General features: G+C 41.5%; 2 protein-coding genes and 1 non-coding gene across 7 annotated transcripts in view; 2 read left to right on the top strand and 1 right to left on the bottom strand.

The window, feature by feature from the left end:
• Positions 1–2,698, top strand: part of VCAN (versican) — a 135,845-nt gene extending 133,147 nt beyond the window's left edge. For 3 of the 5 annotated variants that reach the window (XM_073344417.1, XM_073344421.1, XM_073344420.1), the window contains one exon: positions 154–2,698. In XM_073344417.1, the coding sequence (XP_073200518.1) occupies positions 154–284 (131 nt within the window). In that variant the 3' untranslated portion in view covers positions 285–2,698. The remainder of the gene's footprint in view (positions 1–153) is intronic. The other 2 variants (XM_073344418.1, XM_073344419.1) reach the window with 2 other exon arrangements.
• On the bottom strand, positions 1,454–20,980 carry LOC140911937 (uncharacterized). The gene is made up of 3 exons (XM_073346097.1): positions 20,113–20,980; positions 19,478–19,524; positions 1,454–1,507 (listed from the first exon to the last, which is right to left on the bottom strand). Exons 1-3 carry the CDS (start codon positions 20,693–20,695, stop codon positions 1,454–1,456), a joined length of 684 nt encoding a protein of 227 aa, XP_073202198.1. The 5' UTR covers positions 20,696–20,980.
• On the top strand, positions 16,002–16,144 carry LOC140912160 (U4 spliceosomal RNA). The gene has a single exon (XR_012159238.1). It is a non-coding gene; the product is annotated as a U4 spliceosomal RNA (small nuclear RNA).
• Positions 20,981–21,542: the final 562 nt, after the last annotated feature.

A 21,542-nucleotide genomic window follows, 5' to 3' on the forward strand; every position in this document is an offset into this window, starting at 1 on the left:
GTCAGGAGCAGGGGCTTTAAAAATACATCAAATATAAACCATTAATAAACTTATATAAAGTGTGACTCATTATATTGTCCATCTATCAGCCAGTTTATTGTTCAGATCAAGGTATTCTTTTAATATTTTCCTTCTTTTCCCCCTTCTTTGCAGCATCCACATTCCAAAGGACTTATTCTAAGAAATATTACTATAAACATCCTTCACCAGGAAAGGGAACTTTCTTAAATTCATCAAAACATTATCACCGCTGGATCAGGACGTGGCAGGATTCAAGGCGCTGAATGCTAAATGGTGAATGGGGATTTTCACCATTTCAGCCAAAGTCCTAACTTACTGTGCCTTTTCTATCACTTATAGAAGTATTAGCAAATTGTTTGGAACTATGGACTCCAGAATTCACAACACATTTTGCAAAAATGTTGGGGTTTATCAGCAAATTCAAAAATAAAAATATGAGGAACCATTTCCAGCCAATCAGAAATATTAGTTTTCTATATTGCCACCAGTGGGGACTATTTTATAACATATACCAGCCTACTGCAATATTTAAACAGCTCAATTTTAGCACCAATGAAAATGTAAATAAGATGATTTTATTATGTTTAATTGTGTGTTGTTTTTAAAATCCTGTATATAAAATGAAAAGTCACACTAAGTTCAGGCATATTTATGGTTATATGGCCTCAGAGGTCTGTAATCATTGATTTCCTTATTTGTCTGTCATTCACCTAGGTTGGAGATGGTTTAAATATAATTGTATTGACTGAAAACTGCCAGATGAAGATAAACACGCAAGTTATATGTCTTTTTTTTTTTTATCTCTGCCATTTCCCATCAGAGGAACAGTTTTTGTCCATGTGATGCAAAACTTAGAAGTAGCACATAAAGTGAGATCAAGCCTGAATTAGGGACTGCAATGTGGAACTTTTCCTGCTCTCCATTCCAGCTTCATCACTGGTGAGAAAGGACTGCATGGAGGACTTGTATATGGCAAAGGAGGCCTGTAAGAGTCAAAGTGCTAATACATTAACTCTCTCAACCAGGGTTACTTTCTTAAAATGACTTTCACAATACTAACCATAGGTCTATGTTACAAGTCTCTGCATTTTATAATGGAGGTAGACCTAGGGTTGGTTTTTTGGGGTGTTCTTTTTTTTTAACAAACAAACAAAAAAGTCAAAAAAGTAAATAATTTTGTACATATAACCATTTTTAATCTTTTTTATAAAGTAATGAATGTTTGTGTATGAATGCTGCAGCTGTGAAGCGTACATAAATAAATGAAGTAAGCCATACTGATTTAACTTATTGGATGTTATTTTACCCATGCAAAGAAAATTGAAAGCGCTTGGTAGTTCAGTGTTAGCCCCTGAGCTCCCTTGATGCATTTGGAATCATATTCCACCTCAACTGCTATTTCCCTGATGAACTAAATTCCTAGCAAACAGGATCACTTGTTTGTGATGAAATGGGTGACTTGTAGAAGAATCTGCATGTTGGTGATCTAAAAAGAAATGCACAAAAAGATCATAGTGAATGAAGTGCGCATGTAGGACTTCTTTATTTTGATTGCTTTATTTTACTTTGACCCATTCCGCTCATCATTGGCCTGGACACGCATAGTAAGGTAGTACTTAAAATGAGCTCTCCACAGCAAGGATCATGTCAATGTGGTTGTTTCATCAAAGCACCTAGCACACTTTTGGGCTGTATAAAAATAAAAAAAAGATAAATACCCTCTGATACATCTTCTAAAATAATAATATAAAGACATAGGTCTAGGTCTCTTATATTATTGATGTAGACAAAAATTATGGAGAGAGTAGCGAGCAAAAGAAAAAAAGTGAAAATCCAGCTAACATGTAGGCATTTGTATCCTATTGAGCTGTCCATAAAGTAAACTTTCTATGGCTTCTCAGCAAATACAGTAGCTACAATTGCAAATGGTGTCTTTAAGAAATTCCATTGACTGCTAAACCAAGTGGAACTTAACCCCACTGCATTGATTTGTACATTTTTCCCCTCTACAGCACACATAATGCTTTTCTCTATTTATATTATAACTTGTATAGTGTATAATGTGAATGTCTGGGTTTTTTGTGAATGAAAGTTGAAATCTTTGTAACTTTAATATCTGCTTCTGTTTCACCAAAGAAACAAGGTTTTGCTATACTGTGACTTGTCTTGTTATTGCATGTCTTCCACTTTAAATCTATGCAATGTGATATTTTACATATGATCATGTGCTAGGCTGTTTGTACTCACCGTTATTCACAGGTACTATGGGCCCAATCCAATGCCCACTGAAGTCAAAGGGAGTCTTTTGATTGAACTTTAATAGGGTTTGGATTAGATTTTAGATGAGTAGCTGTACAGGATTTTTGGACTGTGTTTTAAAATATAGAGCAAGATTATTACTTGTGTAAATCAAGGCTCTGTTCACAATATAGAGTATACTATACATCATTTCGTTGTGCAAACACATATAGATCATAGAATAGGTTTTAGCACTCTGTCAACTTTCTTACAATATGTACAAATCTGTTGTATAAATCTGTTTTACTTGTTCGCTTTTGGATTTAAATAATGTTGTAAGGCATTCAGATACCATGGTGATTGTAGTTTAAGTAAGTTAGGTATAACGCTTATGTTGATTCTTTCCATTTCTGTCTCTGTCGCTCATAATAAAATAGGACTGACAACTTTCCTTATTAAAAACAAACCCATGTTTCTTTATTTAGAAAGTGAATTGAACTTTCTGCACCTCTGGAAACCTAATTTAATTCCTGATTTAAATCCCAAAAGTAAAGTTAGTTAGATGGTCACATTCTCGGCCATCAGGAACAGCCTGGCGGTTTTGTGATGTGGACAGCAGTTAGGTACGTATGCTTGTTAATCTTTCTGCTCAAGAGAAGCCAAAACTCTACTCAAGCCAGTAGTATTAGCCTTCATTTTCAGGAGCACTAAACGCAAACACACTCAAGGTTATTGAGGTCAAAATTAGGAAAAGGAGAAGGAGTATGAGATTTGAATATAGATGTCAAAATCAGCATTTCATGGATCCTTCCTCTTGGCTACCAAATTAGTCCAGCACAATCTTTTTATTTTTTTTTAAACCGATCTCTGTCAGATGAGAGTATTGCAAATATTTTTTTTTCAGATAAAGACCAAATTAATAGAAGAAATATTGCCACTAAATTTACTTTCGACCACAAGGTTAATTACTAAACTTTTCCTCTCTATTTGCCCAGTCTGTGCTATTCCACACAGTACAGAAGCTGATTACATCAGGTTGGATATGGAAGGGAGATGTTAACGGTAAAATTTGACAGTATGGAAGAGGTCAAAAATCTATTGCATATTCCCGTCTTGTACGCAGGCTCAGCAGATGGTTGGGACAGACAGCCGTCAGGGCTGAAGCCTGTGCACAGAGCCCAAAATGCTACAAGGAAAGAAGGTCCAACATCATGGATCTGTGAATATCTGTGCAGAGCAACTATTATTCTGTGCACCTTCCCTCCAATACTGGCAGTACATCTGGCTCTTGTAAATCTGGCTGCAGACATGTGCTTCATCTGGTTGTGTTTATATGCTCCAGAGGGCGAGTTGGGATGCTACTACTTACAGCAGGAGTAAACTTTGCTGCATATTGCAGGATACGTTGCAACGCTTCAGCAAAGAAGTATGCTGCATGGATTGATGGTTCCTATATTCCTATCCAGGCTGTCCGCAGGGACACACACCCCTCCTTTCAATTATGAAACACCGCTCAAGCTTGATGACCGTGGGCACCTCCCTGAAATCAGAACCAGTAGAGGCAAATTGAACTGCATACCTGACTTTGTCTGTGGTCAGAGATGATGAAGTTGGAATTGGAATGTCAACACAAATAGAATCTCCTCCAGTTTTGTACTTGCAGTGCACGTGTTAGGGATGGATGATCCATCTTGGATAAAAGAAGAACCTTCACTGAAAACTTGGACTACAGACCAGGAGTGGAAGAAAAAGAGTCTGTGCACTGCAAGAAAGGCTGTTGGCACAGTACTTTTATCTCAAGCCTGGTCAGAAAGAGAAATGTAATAAGAGTCTGTTGTTCCAGCACAGCCTTGCAGATTCAAAAAGAGCTGGGTAAAAATAGGTTAAAAAATCTTCATGGCAAAATTACATTCAGTATTTGTGTGGTGTTTTCCGTTCTTTTCCAGTAATCCCTAGTGTTAAACTGTGAGGGTCTAAAGAGAGGAAGGACAGTCCACTACTCATGGCCCTGGCCTAGGATTTGTGAGAGCTGGGTCTGCCCCAGACTTCCTGTGTGATGGGCACATCACTTAGTTTCTCATTTCCACATATACGCAATGAGGATAGTGATACTTCCCCAGGGTGTTGTGGGAACAAATACATTAGATAGAGTCAGGCACTCCAGTTCTGTTTTCGAGAGGACAGGGGGTCATAATGTATTAAATATTTGTTCACACATCAACTTGCAAAATCCACTTCTAGCTCTGAGAAAAGGAGCTTTTGGAATTTTGCACATTTGAAATGTTGCACACACTTACCATGGTAATCCTGGTCTGTGGAGTGAAGACAGGGGGTGACACAGCAACTTGTAGACATTCACACAAGCATTGCTAATATATTCCTATATATACATACACACACTAAGTGAGGTAGGGTCCTCCAGTGCTCTGTCATGGTAACTGAGAGCAGCCCTACTGTGATGAAAGATCACTCATCTGTCGAGTGATGAAAGTGATTTGGAGCTACTTTCATGCAGCATGAGCCGGCACTGGCAGATCAGGAGTTCTGGCATCAGCAGTGGACACAGGTCCTTTGTGTGACTGTGTTACCAGCTGGCAACACAGGTGGCCAGGGCTGGGGGTAGAAACATTTAATTTACTCACCTTTCATGCTGAATCACCATCAGTGGGATCCTCTTCAGGCCCTACTGTTGATACTGTAGTTCCTTCTCCTGTTGTTCATGGGGATACATTAGACTCTCAGAAATAGATCCAGTTGAATAGTTATGTGACTATTCTGGAATAGTCACAAAACTGGAATTTTCAGCAGCTGCCATGAGGGAAACGATTTTGAGACAGAAGACACAATGGTTATTCCTGTGATGGTGTGGTAGCTGTTAACCCAGCCTCTTCCCCCCCCCCCCCCCCCGATGTATCCAAAGCTGTTTGGATTATGACCTGCGTGCAATAATTACCGCACCAATCCTTTTTTTTTAAAGGAAAAAACCTGAATTAACATAGCCAAAGTACTTACAAAAGCAAGGGAATGGGAGCAAAAGCGAACAACAAAATGCAAAGGCACCTCCCTGAAGGTGATAGGGCAGAACTGCAATGGCTGCTGGGAGTCAGAGCTATACAAGCCCAGCAGAACAGCAACTCAAGGCAATTAAGGAAAGGTCTTTGAAGGGAAAGGAGTCAGCTAACATGCTGTGTACATTCTGAAAATCCCACATAAGGGGGAAGACCTGAGAAGAAGACTTCATTTCAGAGCTGAACTGTGTCCTGTGCAAAGCTGGGTAATGTTGCTGTTGTAAGTTTAGAATTTTATTTTGTTGTAAATCTGCATTTTTCATTTCTTTCTGTAGCTACTACTTAGCTTCCTGTTCATGAGAACGGCATTTGTGAGCCAGAGCTTATTTCCCTAGAGGCACACCCCGCCCCCTCCCAAGTTGGCAGTAACATGTTTTGTAATCATTACTTGTGGGAGGTGATGTTTTTTATTATTTATCTTATTGTTAAGGAATGGTGTCTATGTAAACAAAGTTCCGGTCCTGATCAGCACAAATCCCCAGACTGCAGAATCGGGCCTTTTAGTCTGTTGGCATTAAGGAGTGCACCAGTGTTGTATTCGCCTTTTTTAACTAATTGTCAGCTATGAATAATCTTCCTAGTCATTTGTAGCACTAAGATTCACTCAAAAGGCAAAAGCTAACAATCTTCTATAAAGTCATTATGGCTTTTCATAAACTGAGTTAGATAAAAATTGTTGTCTCTATATGTCATAGAGCCTACCATTACTGCTATCTCTGGTTTGGCCTGCTACCCTGTGTGCACCCTGTCCTCATCTGAGTTTCTTAAGACTCACTTCTGTGAGGCCCAGAGATCCTAGTGTTCCCTTTCAAAGGCATTTTATTGCTCACAATCAATTTAAAACAGTTATTGGTACCTCTGTAATGCATGCATTACCAACCAAAGCAAACCAGTTATCTTACTGGTGATTCTCTTGTCCTCTCGAACCTCTCTCCAACTGCTTATAATGATCACACATCAATTTGCCTCTTGGTGTCTTCTGCAAGCTCTTCAGTGCAGGGACATCGTCCCATATCCTATCCTGTAAATTCGCTGTAACATCAGCTCTCAACTGGGATTCAAATGCCTTTAATTCACCTCTAAGCCCTGAAAGACACCTTTTAGCTGCATAGCCCTAAGCTAACGTCACATCCTTTAATTATGATTTATAGAGGGAGTTAAGCAGCTTTCTCGTGTGATGCGAATCTCAGATCTCCACCAACACCTTGCTGGCCTATGAATAGACTTTAATTAATCTGTCAAGCACCAGCAAGTATATGTCATTGTATAAATAATGCAAACTCATTCTTTCTGTTTCCTTAATCTTCAAACTTTGTATTGTTTTGCTTATAAACCTGTGTATAGTCAAATATGACAACTTAAATATTCCATTATGCCACTTCAAAGTAAAGCCCTTAGTTTAAATGCAAAGCTTACCATACTTCTCAATACATATCGTCACCAGATATATTTCCATCACATCTGGGAAGTTGTTTAAATTAGTTATTACAGTCCAATAGCTTGCAAAGCACGGAGTTAAATGATGACACATTTCTGGGAATTATGCATTGATTATTCCCATAAGGAAGACTGGCTAATGCAACTGTTGGTAGCAGACGTGGGAAAATAGGCTCTTAGTAAATACATTCATAGACATAATTACTTCAATTAAAGTAGTATCAAAACATACATGTATTTGTGTGTCAATGTATTTATTAAGAGCCCCCTTTCCTACATCTGCTACCAACAGTAGCATTAGCCAGTCTTCCTTACGGGAATAATCAAGATGTAATTTCCAGAAATGTGTCAAAGCATGTAGTTAAATTATAAGTTACTGGACTCAATAACTGGTTGAAACCACTTTCCCAGATGTGATGCAAATATCAGTCCTTTACATATTGTAAATAATCTCTGTTTTAAGAGACTTTCACCACTTTTATGAACAAAATCTCAGTTTCTTAAATTAATAAATCTATTTTAGCTTTTCACAGGTTTGCTGTTTACTTTTTGTGATTCACTCAGCTTGGACAATGAAAACAGACTGGCGGGTTTCACTTCTCTGCTTCCAGTCCTCCTCATTGTCCTAAAGCAATGGACTCAGAATAAGGGAGTCAGGGCTTTGCCATTGACCTGTTTTGTGAGCATGGGCATGTCTCTTCATCACCATATGTCTGTTTCCGTATCTGTGAAATAGGGCTAACACTCTTTCAGGCATGTTGAGCTCTCAGGCTGAATGCTTGGGTGTAGTGGAAAGATAACCCTGAGTTGTTTCTGAACATTCCATACATTATTTTCTAGTGGATATTCTAGCAAAACGTTCAATTCCTTTGAGCTCTATTGGTTTCAAGTGGAGGACCACAGGATTAAATTATCTATTGCTTGATTCCAATACCTAATTGCCAACTGGAACCGGTTAAAAAAAAAAACAGCAATGGTTACTTTTGTGACATAGGCTTTTTATGGTGATTAACTTAAAACATTGTGGGATAGAGCTATATAGCTGTCTCTTCTAAAGCTTGTAAAACATGATGCTCTCCAACTCACTAATTCTTGTGCAATTTTGAGTGTAGGAAAAACCTAGCAGGCTCTCCTAGAAAGGAACTTGAAGGTACTATTATAGATAGCCACTCTAAATCTCCAGTGGAGTATTCCTTCCTTAGTATTCAAAGACTACAGATCATCCATGGCGTGGGGTTTAGGGAATATGGTGAAGACAGATATGTCCATGAGATTTGTTCAGGGAACCACGGAAAATCTTCAGCAGAAAGCAACTAAAAAACATAGGCTGTTTTATTGTTATCTGGCTTTGTGGAATTAACACCTGAAACAGGCTGAAGTACATGTGTGTTAACTAAAAGAGTTGATTAGAGATGAAAGGAAAAGTAGATGAATTTCAAAGTAAAGAGTATGCACGTATTTTAAGTCTGGAACTTCTGTAAATACAACTGTTTATTAATATCAACTGTCTTACCGTGATGACAATTGGAGTCCTGAACATACAGAATTCTTTATACTGGAATTGGATTACATTGTAGCCCCTATTTAAGAGGTTTAGGATTTAATTTAACAGTGCACATGAATCCTTTCCTAATTAAAAAACAACACAACTGGCACCCTTATTGGTTGTCTCAGAAAAGAAGCCAAGAACTGAGTAGTCATGGAGACAGAACTACTCACATCCCTAGACGTGTTTATCTGAAAGTCGTGACTGAAGTACATTGATGGAGTAGCAAGTGGTAAGCTTGCATTGCAACTGTCTGTTATGTGGAGAGACAGACTTAGTCCCCTATGTTGTCAACACAGCAGCTTTCATGAGCACTATAAAACTGACTTTAAGAAACTGCTGCCACTGAAAGTGGGAAACTGCATTCATTTACACACCAAAAATACTTTGGGATAATCACGCACAGTATAACAAGCTGTCTGGGAGCTAAGATATCCCTCAGTCTGAAAAGGAAAGATGTGAGAAATGAATAATGAAATGTAAATTCAATAGAGCCAGGAATGTATACTAACATTGTATAAGTCCACAAAAAAAACAACTAGTTATTTTTCTCTCATTGCATTAAAATGGCAAAGAAGTATCCACTTTAATATAAACATCCTTTTTTCACTAATCTGTTGCCTGTCCAAATTGGGAAGAAGAGCAAAAGACTAAAGGAAGTTTTCAAAGATCTTGATGACTGTGGATATGTTTTTGATATACAGGGCCAAGCCCCCTTCCAGTTGTAGCCTTGCTGCAATCAAGAATGTGATAAAAGAGCAAAGAACTATGGTAGTATATGGCTTGTATTAAAGTTGATTATTTTTGCATTTTCACAAAGAATGAAGTCTAAGTAGTAACACTCCAGTGCAAATTTGGGCAAAATATTCATCCGCATAACAGAACAAGGCAATTAAGAGCCTGATTATTTTTTTTTAAAGGAGCCATAACTGAATCTTCTTTTTTGCACCCTCTGTTTGTGGGCAGAACTGAAGGCATGTAGATGTTTAGTTGTCTGTGGGTATAAATTTCTATTCCGCTGTGTCCTCATTTGCTCCCACCATTATTTTAAATTTATAAAGCACATCTTTATCGCACACAAAAAAGATCAGGTTTGAAAAGTCAGGACCCTTCCCCCTTCCATCCTCCCCCTCCCCCAAAAAGTCAGTGGATCAGGTATGCTCTATTGAAATGAGTGAAGAAAATAATTCTAACAAAACAGATGTTCAGTACTACGGGAAGGAATTTATCACTCTGAGTCTGGGTAGCAAATAAGAGGAACTGGAATTGCTCATTGATTAGACCAAATTTATGCTAGCTGGTATTATTGAAAGGTGCTGGGATGATTTGCTCAACTGGAATATTAAATACGTTATAACCATTTCTTTTAGGAAAGATCAAGTGGGCAAAAGGGGAGTTGGACATTGCACTGTAAATCAAAAATGGTATTGCCTATTACCAATCACTGATGATGTGGAAGAAAATGATCTTGAACGCTTATAGATTGATGTCCTAACAGCTAATGCACAAGATGGAGTACTAGATGTTGTCTGTTACAGACAACCAAATCACACTAGGGAACAGGATGACTGCCTCTATAATTTGTAGGAGGGGGGGAAGTGTGATCAGGGGGGACTTCAATTTGAGTGATATATGCTAGAATTCTCATGCTGCAAGTACTAAAATATCCTTTTTCTAATCATTATAGATGACAATTTCCTCACTCAAAAAGTGTTGTAATCAACATGAGGGAATACTATATTAGTCGTTGTCCTAACACATAAAGAGGAAAATTAATAGAAGCTTAGTCACAAGTGATCATGATACAAGTGACCAAAGTCCAGACCAATACTATAGATATGTGGTGCTTTAATAGGGCCAATTTCACAAAGCTGAAAACAATTATGAGCCAAATCAACAGTGAAGAAGTACTTAATCAGAAAAATGTAAATGATGATTGGGAATAATTTAATAACACCTTTCGAGATGCCCAAAAAGCCACAATCCCCCAATTGAGGGGAAAAAATCATGCTGATTTTAAAAAAAACCTGACTGGTTTAGAAGGAAAATGAAGGCAGCTGTAAGAATAAATGAATATACATGCACCAAATAGAAGAAAGAAGAAGCTGGTAGTCATGAATATAAATCAGAAGTTAGGAATTGTAGAAAATTGATAAGAGAAGCCAAGGGACCCAAGAGTGGCCAGAAGAATTAAGGACAATAACAAGGAGGGTTTTAAAAAAAAAATTAGGAATAAAACGAATCTTGACAATGGTATTGGCCCATTACTAGATCGAAATGGTAGAATTATCAATAATGCAAAAAAGGAAGAAGTGTTCAATAAATATTTTGTTCCTTATTTGGGGGGGAAAACAGATAATATAGTCTAATCATGTGGTAATACATATGGTGAACACTCTTTCCACTCCAATAATATCTCTAGAGGATGTTAAACAGAAGCTACTAAAGGTAGAGATTTTTAATCAGGAGGTCTAGATTATTTGCATCCAAAATTTTAAAAGTGCTGGCTGAAGAGCTCACTGGACCACTAATACTGATTTTACTTTATTTTTTTCAGTTAGCCTTGTAGTACTGGGGAAGTTCCAGATGACTGGAACCAAGTTAATGTTGTGCCAATTTTTTTAAAAGATTAAATGGTATGACCCAGCGACTTATAGACCTGTCAGCTAGACATTGATCTCTAGCAAAATAATAGAGTGGCTGATGCAGGACTGGAGTCCGTTTGCTGCTCCTGGTGTTTTTCATTGTCACTGACTGGGTGGGCATGTGCTGCTTCTGTCAGCCCCAAAGCAGTGTCAGTAGCATTCTGGATGTTCTCAAGAAACAGAAAACTACTGTCCTCCTCTGTTTTGTTTGGCTGCCTTCCTATAGGACTGACCTTCAGGGGTGATCATGACATATGACATTGATACAGAAAATCTTGGTTCTCTTGGTAGGCTGCCACCCATGTTCTGTTTGAAATCTAATATTCTATCTTCCTTGCAGTGGGGATAATTGTTTTGCAGTCTTGTCCAGTCTTTCTTCTTTCCTGCTATAGCCCTCTTTTGTAACTATTTCAGTGTTAATTGCCTGGCTCAAGACACTCGTTAGCTGTGGCACTAAAGTTTCTGTCCTTCTGTCCATAAGTTCAGAAGATGTATTATGACTGGTGTTATGTGATAGAATAATCAGTACTAAATATGGATCCTTTGGATCAAGCAGGGCTTTTAAAATCAGGTTCTCTGTTATTCGGACTTTCTGCTAGCTCCTTCATTATTATTTTTTTCTCACTGCTTGTTAACACTTTAATTTGGGAATTAACAAATATGTACCATGTGAGGTTAATTTCTTACAATAACCTTGCTTTGACCTGGGGTTTCCAGTTATTCCACACATAATTCAGTCTCAAAACTTATCAGTTCACTGATTCAGCTCTGGGTTGGGATATCAGCTGGAAGAGGCTTGGCTTTGTAAGCAAGGAGACTCTTCTTGTTTGGTTCCTCTTGACTTTTTGTACACTGATGCAATTTGTTTTTATTTGCAAAGAAAGACTATCTGACTCTCACCAATTTCTTCTCCCAACTGGAACAACCTAGAAGACCCTGAATATTTGGCAAGTTGCTCATGCCAAAAAGAGTAATTATGTACCCCAAGAACACAATGGTCATTGTCTCAACTGGCAGCTGGGGTTTTTGTTGAGAATGTACTGTATACTTTCTCAAGTGGCATTCTTGCATGGATAAAAGTATTACTGAAATTTTAGAATGACTTTGTCCAGTAGTCTCTAGCCTTCTTCATGTTCCCATTGGCATGCCGTACATCTCTCAAATGCTTATGGCCCTACAGCACAGAACAATATTTCACCCTTTCTAGTTTGTCTTGAATACTACTTACTTTCAGGAAAATATGGAAGCTCTGCAATCACCTTTTGGCAGTTATCTGCCAGCTCCCCTCCCAGGCAGATGGGTCAGATGGCTTCATTTGCCCTTTGCATGGATATACCTGTCAAAGGTCGGACACACTGAAATGCTGGTAAGAAGATAGGGGGAGATTTTCAAAAGCATGGATGTGTCCCGATAACTTTTAATGCGGTTTGCGCTCATAAATCCCTTAGATGCTCTTGAAAACCTCTTCCCTATACTTTTTCCTGGCTCTACTCACCTGGCATAGGTCAGGTTTGTAAACATTAATATACCTGGTACATGACAAGAATCAGTATCCACTGGTATGGGTTATGCTGGGAGCCAGTTTGAGACCAAAAATACAATTCCAATCCTGTTGAAAATTTGCCTGTAAATGATAGCAATAACACTCAGCAATGTTTACTACTTTAGTCAGTTTTTGATTGAGTTGATAAAATTGTCAATTTTGGAGAGAATTCCTATGAAATATTTTCCCCCTATACACATGGAATAAAATACTATTACTCCTTTTGCTACAAAGCATAGAACAATTTCATATATGCTATCAAATGTATCTCAATGATGCCCCTTCCCCCCCCTCCCTCCCCCACACGGGCATGAGTAAGTAGTTTGTAGTTTTCCACTGCCTTCTTTGGGGATGAACTTTATATTCCGAAACTTTCTTCCCATGCCTTTCTTTGGCAGGGCGTACTTCTCCACCAACAAGAGGATGATAATTTCAGCCACCTTTTCCCCAGGCTACTCTGCACTGAGGCTGTTGTGGAAGAATTGTATTGCAGGTTTCCCAACCTGGACACTAATTATGTTGCTGTATCACACATCCACTCAGTGTAGTGCTCTGTCCCTCTCTAGTGAGGCCACATACAAAGGTTGAGTCAGCCACAGTGGTGGCTAAAAGCTAGAGGGTTTTTTTGCTTTTGTTTTTTTGGTTGTTTCTTTTTTTTAAGCTCAGGTAGTAGAGACTCGTGCTTCAAAATCCAGAGGTCATAGATACATAGATATTAAGGTCAGAAGGGACCATTATGATCATCTAGTCTGACCTCCTGCACAACGCAGGCCACAAAATTTCACCCACCCACTCCTGTGAAAAACCTCTCACCTATGTCTGAGCTATTGAAGTCCTCAAATCGTGGTTTAAAGACTTCAAGGAGCAGAGAATCCTCCAGCAAGTGACCTGTGCCCCATGCTACAGAGGAAGGTGAAAAACCTACAGGGCCTCTTCCAATCTGCCCTGGAGGAAAATTCCTTCCCGACCCCAAATATGGCGATCAGCATCAGATGAGCATATGGGCAAGATTCACCAGCCAGATACCCAGGAAAGAATTCTCTGTAGTAACTCAGATCCCACCCCATCTAACATCCCATCACAGGCTATTGGGCCTATTTACCATGAATATTTAAAGATCAATTAATTGCCAAAATCATGTTATCCCATCATACCATCTCCTCCATAAACTTATCGAGTTTAATCTCAAAGCCAGATAGGTCTTTTGCCCCCTCAGATGACAGGTTTGATCCCCACTGCTGACAAAACACTTGGACATATGGCGCTACATTCCTCCCACGAAGCAGTCCTCTCTACTCAGCATGAGTAGAGCCCGAGATCAGGGTGATGTCATGAATTCCATTTTCCGGGTGGCAAGATGGAGTGCAGTCCACGCTATTTCACTGATACAGTACTGAAGAATACGGCTAGAGTCATTGACAAACATATGTACACAGTCAATCCTTCAAGGGGCAAATTCTCCCCAGTGCACTAAAGACAAGTGTTTGGGCGTGGTAGAGGGCAGTGGCAGAGGTTAGTGTGCCAGAAAGCTTCCTGCCAAGCCGTGGAATAGGGGTAGAGCTACTCTGCAGACGAGGTCCTGGGACACTTGGCAGAGCAGAATTCTCTGTTGCTAAGGAGGTACACAAACCCTGTGTTTGGGGACGGGGAGGGGGTGCTGAAATTCTGCACCCCAACCCATAGCTATGCCATACCAGTTGCTGGAGACTTATGAGGGCGTTGTGGAGAGATTAGTGCCTTGGACTGACCTATCGCTTTTCCTTCTAGAAACTGTCATTCAAACAAACTACCACTAGATGTCACAAACAGGAGGTTTATTGGATTGTGTCCTACATTACCTACTACAAAAAGGAAAATAAATCAACTGATTTTCAGACTTCTTTCATGTCCTTTATGTGAGCGCTGGTGCAGATGGCTCACAGTATTAGACTGGGTGAGCAGTAGCTGGAATTCTGGAGGCATTTTGTGTGTGTGAAGGGGGTTTGTTTTGCTTTGCATTCTTTAACAATAGATGTGTTATCTCGTAATAAATAACAAAAATATGCCAGGATTTCAAACAAAATTGACACATGATAGTGTGGCATGAAATATCCTATTGGTAGAGGAAGGCGGATCCTACAGTTAAGTAATAGGACTGGGAGTCAAGAGATCTAAATTCTACTCCCAGCTTTGACCCAGATTTTATATGCATCTGTTTTAATAGATCGGTGCCTTGGTTTCTTAGAAGTGGGGGTCAAAATACTTACAGAGCTGAGGTGAGGATTAATACCTTGTTTGCAAAGATCCTTGGATGAAAGTAACTGAAGAAATGCAAACTACTATTATAAAAATGTGCATGATATAATTGAAAACAAATACAACATTAATTAAAATGTGTCTCTACAATAGACAATGCAAAAAGAGGGCACTAATTTCTTTGCATAGATGTAGCTCTCTAACTAATCAAACTGTTAAGTTCAGTACTGAATATTGCATGTAAATGGAAGACCTTCATCAAATAGGCAGAACACAAAAAAAATAAAAAAATTGAAAATGTGGGTCTTTGCAATCACCCGTAAAGCATTTTCCATGAATAGTTCTGTCTCTCTAAAGGTCAGTAAGTATCTTTATTTGTTAGAATATATGACATAAAGTTTCCCTAAATTAAGCTAAATTCTGGCAAGTCATCTTTGCAATGTATTTATTGTTTGCTTCTATAAGAATACTGCTATAAATGCTGTATACCAATAACTCTTAATACTTTAAATCCATGAACTTCACCATCTTCATTACAGAAGTCTCTGATAGAAGTAGTGCTAGGGACTTTTGTTTTTTATAAATCGTGGAATTGCCCCTAATAGTGAGTAATTAAATTTTGTTTTAGCAAAATTGCAAAGCTCAAATGCAGATTAAATATGATTAAAGAACGGGATTTACTCCTACATGATTAACATCAGAATGAATAGGGCTTTACAATGGTTAGTATATGAATTTACAGTGTCTCAACAAACTACGTGTACAAGAACAGACAAAGTCAATGAACCGTATCACAGACGGTGGAGCTTTTCGGCACAAGACTACTATATAATTAAATATTACAAAGGTTATTTGTAAGTTATGGTGTTATGTGAAAAAGCCAGATGTTAATATCCTTTGCCTAAGGGCATTGTGAAATAGTTTATCTGTCAAGTAAAGTTATTAGATAGCCTTTTAATCAAATAAATAATTCGGGGCTTCTGTATAATGTTACAATGGTCTGGGAATTAGACACCATAAGAAGCAGAATAACTGTATTAATGTTGTGTTAGTCTGTATTCGCTTATGCTCAAGTAAATTTGTTAGTCTCTAAGGTGCCACAAGTCCTCCTTTTCTTTTTGTATTAATGTTCATGTGGTAGCACTTAACTCAAGGCTAATGCTTCAGAAATTGAAACGTGATTCCAGTTGGTTTCAAACCCAAAGCTGCTGGAGTGGAGTTGATGGTAACCCTAATTTTGGCAAAGCTGGACTTTGATGGTTACCTTCTGCCGTGCGCAGTGGCAGTATCATAGTCTGTGAGGCTCAACTGAGGCATGATTATTGCTAATTGAAATTTTTCCAGGACCAACGAAGACCTGAAGATTTTGGGCGGACGACAAATGACCCCTTGTTAGAACTGTGGACTCACATGGAGTTTATTTACAGAATTATATAGCAATTATGTTCCTTCTGTCAGGGTATGTCTACACTACGGAATAAGGTCGAATTTATAGAAGTCAGTTTTTTAGAAATCGGTTTTATATATTCGAGTGTGTGTGTCCCCACAGAAAATGCTCTAAGTGCATTAAGTGCATTAACTCGGCGGAGCGCTTCCACAGTACGGAGGCTAGAGTCGACTTCCGGAGCGTTGCACTGTGGGTAGCTATCCCACAGTTCCCGCAGTCTCCGCTGCCCATTGGAATTCTGGGTTGATATCCCAATGCCTGATGGGGCTAAAACATTGTCGCGGGTGGTTCTGGGTACATATCGTCAGGCCCCCGTTCCCTCCCTCCCTCCGTGAAAGCAAGGGCAGACAATCGTTTTGCGCCTTTTTTCCTGAGTTACCTGTGCAGACGCCATACCACGGCAAGCATGGAGCCCGCTCAGGTAACCGTCACCGTATGTCTCCTGGGTGCTGGCAGACGCAGTACGGCATTGCTACACAGTAGCAGCAACCAATTGCCTTCTGGCAGCAGACGGTGCAATACGACTAGTAGCCGTCATCGTCGTGTCCGAGGTGCTCCTGGCCACGTCGGCTGGGAGCGCCTGGGCAGACATGGGCGCAGGGACTAAATTTGGAGTGACCTGACCAGGTCATTCTCTTTAGTCCTGCAGTCAGTCCTATTGAACCGTCTTATGGTGAGCGGGCAGGCGATACGGACTGCTAGCAGTCGTACTGTACCATCTTCTGCCAGGCAGGCAAGAGATGAGGATTGCTAGCAGTCGTATTGTACCATCTTCTGCCAGGCAGGCAAGAGATGAAGATGGCTAGCAGTCGTACTGTACCATCTTCTGCCGAGCAGCCATGAGATGTGGATGGCATGCAGTCCTTCTGCACCGTCTGCTGCCAGCCAAAGATGTAAAAGATAGATGGAGTGGGTCAGAACAAGAAATAGACCAGATTTGTTTTGTACTCATTTGCCTCCTCCCCTGTCTAGGGGACTCATTCCTCTAGATCACACTGCAGTCACTCACAGAGAAGGTGCAGCGAGGTAAATCTAGCCATGTATCAATCAGAGGCCAGGCTAACCTCCTTGTTCCAATAAGAACGATAACTTAGGTGCACCATTTCTTATTGGAACCCTCCGTGCAGTCCTGCCTGAAATACTCCTTGATGTACAGGCACCCGCTTTGTTGATTTTAGCTCCCTGAAGCCAACCCTGTAAGCCGTGTCGTCAGTCGCCCCTCCCTCCGTCAGAGCAACGGCAGACAATCGTTCCGCGCCTTTTTTCTGTGCGGACGCCATACCAAGGCAAGCATGGAGGCCGCTCAGCTCACTTTGGCAATTAGGAGCACATTAAACACCACACGCATTATCCAGCAGTATATGCAGCACCAGAACCTGGCAAAGCGATACCGGGTGAGGAGGCGACGTCAGCGCGGTCACGTGAGTGATCAGGACATGGACACAGATTTCTCTGAAAGCATGGGCCCTGCCAATGCATGCATCATGGTGCTAATGGGGCAGGTTCATGCTGTGGAACGCCGATTCTGGGCTCGGGAAACAAGCACAGACTGGTGGGACCGCATAGTGTTGCAGGTCTGGGACGATTCCCAGTGGCTGCGAAACTTTCGCATGCGTAAGGGCACTTTCATGGAACTTTGTGACTTGCTTTCCCCTGCCCTGAGGCGCATGAATACCAAGATGAGAGCAGCCCTCACAGTTGAGAAGCGAGTGGCGATAGCCCTGTGGAAGCTTGCAACGCCAGACAGCTACCGGTCAGTTGGGAATCAATTTGGAGTGGGCAAATCTACTGTGGGGGCTGCTGTGATGCAAGTAGCCCACGCAATCAAAGATCTGCTGATATCAAGGGTAGTGACCCTGGGAAATGTGCAGGTCATAGTGGATGGCTTTGCTGCAATGGGATTCCCTAACTGTGGTGGGGCTATAGACGGAACCCATATCCCTATCTTGGCACCGGAGCACCAAGCCGCCGAGTACATAAACCGCAAGGGGTACTTTTCGATAGTGCTGCAAGCTCTGGTGGATCACAAGGGACGTTTCACCAACATCAACGTGGGATGGCCGGGAAAGGTGCATGATGCTCGCATCTTCAGGAACTCTGGTCTGTTTCAAAAGCTGCAGGAAGGGACTTTATTCCCAGACCAGAAAATAACTGTTGGGGATGTTGAAATGCCTATATGTATCCTTGGGGACCCAGCCTACCCCTTAATGCCATGGCTCATGAAGCCGTACACAGGCAGCCTGGACAGTAGTCAGGAGCTGTTCAACTACAGGCTGAGCAAGTGCAGAATGGTGGTAGAATGTGCATTTGGACGTTTAAAGGCGCGTTGGCGCAGTTTACTGACTCGCTTAGACCTCAGCGAAACCAATATTCCCACTGTTATTACTGCTTGCTGTGTGCTCCACAATATCTGTGAGAGTAAGGGGGAGACGTTTATGGCGGGGTGGGAGGTTGAGGCAAATCGCCTGGCTGCTGGTTACGCGCAGCCAGACACCAGGGCGGTTAGAAGAGCACAGGAGGGCGCGGTACGCATCAGAGAAGCTTTGAAAACCAGTTTCATGACTGGCCAGGCTACGGTGTGAAAGTTCTGTTGGTTTCTCCTTGATGAAACCCCCCGCCCCTTGGTTCACTCTACTTCCCTGTAAGCTAACCACCCGCCCCTCCTCCCTTCAATCACCGCTTGCAGAGGCAATAAAGTCATTGTTGCTTCACATTCATGCATTCTTTATTCATTCATCACACAAATAGGGGGATGACTACCAAGGTAGCCCAGGAGGGGTGGTGGAGGAGGGAAGGAAAATGCCACACAGCACTTTAAGCACAGCACTTTAAAAGTTTACAACTTTAAAATTTATTGAATGACAGCCTTGGTATTTTTGAGCAATCCTCTGTGGTGGAGTGGCTGGTTGGCCGGAGGCCCCCCCACCGCGTTCTTGGGCGTCTGGGTGTGGCGGCTATGGAACTTGGGGAGGAGGGCGGTTGGTTACAGAGGGGCAGCAGTGGCAGTCTGTGCTCCAGCTGCCTTTGCTGCAGCTCAACCATACACTGGAGCATACTGGTTTGGTCCTGCAGCAGCCTCAGCATTGAATCCTGCCTCCTCTCATCACGCTGCCGCCACATTTGAGCTTCAGCCCTCTCTTCAGCCCGCCACCTCTCCTCCCGGTCATTTTGTGCTTTTCTGCACTCTGACATTATTTGCCTCCACGCATTCGTCTGTGCTCTGTCAGTGTGGGAGGACAGCATGAGCTCGGAGAACATTTCATCGCGAGTGCATTTTTTTTTCTTTCTAAGCTTCACTAGCCTCTGGGAAGGAGAAGATCCTGTGGTCATTGAAACACATGCAGCTGGTGAAGAAAAAAAAAGGGACAGCAGTATTTAAAAAGACACATTTTATAAAATAGTGGCTACACTCTTTCAGGGTAAACCTTGCTGTTAACATTACATACATAGCACATGTGCTTTCGTTACAAGGTCGCATTTTGCCTCCTCCCACCGCGTGACTACCCCCTCAACCTTCCCCCCTCCCTGTGGCTAACAGCGGGGAACATTTCTGTTTAGTCACAGGCAAACAGCCCAGCAGGAATTGGCTCCTCTGAGTGTCCCCTGAAGAAAAGCACTCTATTTCAACCAGGTGACCATGAATTATATCTCACTCTCCTGAGGATAACACAGAGAGATAAAGAACGGATGTTGTTTGAATGCCAGCAAACATACACTGCAATGCTTTGTTCTACAATGATTCCTGAGTACGTGTTACTGGCCTGGAGTGGTAAAGTGTCCTACCATGAAGGACGCAATAAGGCTGCCCTCCCCAGAAACCTTTTGCAAAGGCTTTAGGACTACATCTAGGAGAACCGCAAATGCCAGGGCAAAGTAATCCTTTCACATGCTTGCTTTTAAACCATGTATAGTATTTTAAAAGGTACACTCACCAGAGGTCCCTTCTCCGCCTGCTGGGTCCAGGAGGCAGCCTTGGGTGGGTTCGGGGGGTACTGGCTCCAGGTCCAGGGTGAGAAACAGTTCCTGGCTGTCGGGAAAACCGGTTTCTCCGCTTGCTTGCTGTGAGCTATCTACAACCTCCTCCTCCTCATCATCTTCTTCCTCCCCAAAACCTGCTTCCGTATTGCCTCCATCTCCATTGAAGGAGTCAAACAACACGGCTGGGGTAGTGGTGGCTGAACCCCCTAAAATGGCATGCAGCTCATCATAGAAGCGGCATGTTTGGGGCTCTGACCCAGAGCGGCTGTTCGCCTCTCTGGTTTTCTGATAGGCTTGCCTCAGCTCCTTCAGTTTCACGCGGCACTGCTTCAGGTCCCTGTTATGGCCTCTGTCCTTCATGCCCTGGGAGATTTTCACAAAGGTTTTGGCATTTCGAAAACTGGAACGGAGTTCTGATAGCACGGATTCCTCTCCCCAAACAGCGATCAGATCCCGTACCTCCCGTTCGGTCCATGCTGGAGCTCTTTTGCGATTCTGGGACTCCATCATGGTCACCTGTGCTGATGAGCTCTGCATGGTCACCTGCAGCTTGCCACGCTAGCCAAACAGGAAATGAGATTCAAAAGTTCGCGGTTCTTTTCCTGTCTACCTGGCCAGTGCATCTGAGTTGAGAGTGCTGTCCAGAGCGGTCATAATGGAGCACTCTGGGATAGCTCCCGGAGGCCAATACCATCGAATTGTGTCCACAGTACCCCAAATTCGAGCCAGCAACGTCGATTTAAGCGCTAATCCACTTGTCAGGGGTGGAGTAAGGAAATCGATTTTAAGAGCCCTTTAAGTCGAAATAAAGGGCTTCATTGTGTGGACGGGTGCAGGTTTACATCGATTTAATGCTGCTAAATTCGACCTAACGTCCTAGTGTAGACCAGGGCTCAGACTGATCCTAACAGGTGGTTATAATATATGACCTTAGAGCTAAGTGTATAGCTACTATCCTGACAGGTGGTTATATTATATGACTTTAGAGCTAAGTGACAGTTGCTCATCCTTTTCTGTTTGGAATCTAGTATTCTCTCCTAGTTGGAAAAGGGTAACAGTTTGGCATTCTTGTTAGAAAGTCTTCTTTAGTTTCTTTTGTAACTACTGTAGGGTTAATTGTTTCTGGCTTAAGAAGCTTGTTAGATGTTGGCACTGAGATTTTTGTTCATCTGCCCGTAAGTGTTCTTACTACATTGTGAGGCTGAGTGTGATATTCTAACAATGTTAAGTATGGATTCCTTGTATCCGCTAGGGAACTTCTCTGTTTGTCTTGACTTTTCTGCTAACTCATTTCACTGTCCATAGTAAGGACTTGCATCAGTATGCTTGGACTAATATATCAAAAAGAATTGACAAAATGAGCCAGTATTGTGGCCTTTTATCT

Source organism: Lepidochelys kempii, chromosome 5 (genome assembly GCF_965140265.1).
Source record: "Lepidochelys kempii isolate rLepKem1 chromosome 5, rLepKem1.hap2, whole genome shotgun sequence".
Lineage (NCBI taxonomy): Eukaryota > Metazoa > Chordata > Testudines > Cheloniidae > Lepidochelys > Lepidochelys kempii.

Excerpts from the sequence above, each read along its gene's own strand:
- LOC140911937 (XM_073346097.1), bottom strand. The coding sequence starts at position 20,695 with ATGCAGAGCTCATCAGCACAGGTGACCATGATGGAGTCCCAGAATCGC. Across the intron at positions 19,525-20,112 it reads AGGCGGAGAAGGGACCTCTG|CTGCATGTGTTTCAATGACC; the intron begins GTGAGTGTACCT and ends TTTCTTCACCAG. Across the intron at positions 1,508-19,477 it reads CTTCTCCTTCCCAGAGGCTA|ATCACCAACATGCAGATTCT; the intron begins GTGAAGCTTAGA and ends ATTTCTTTTTAG.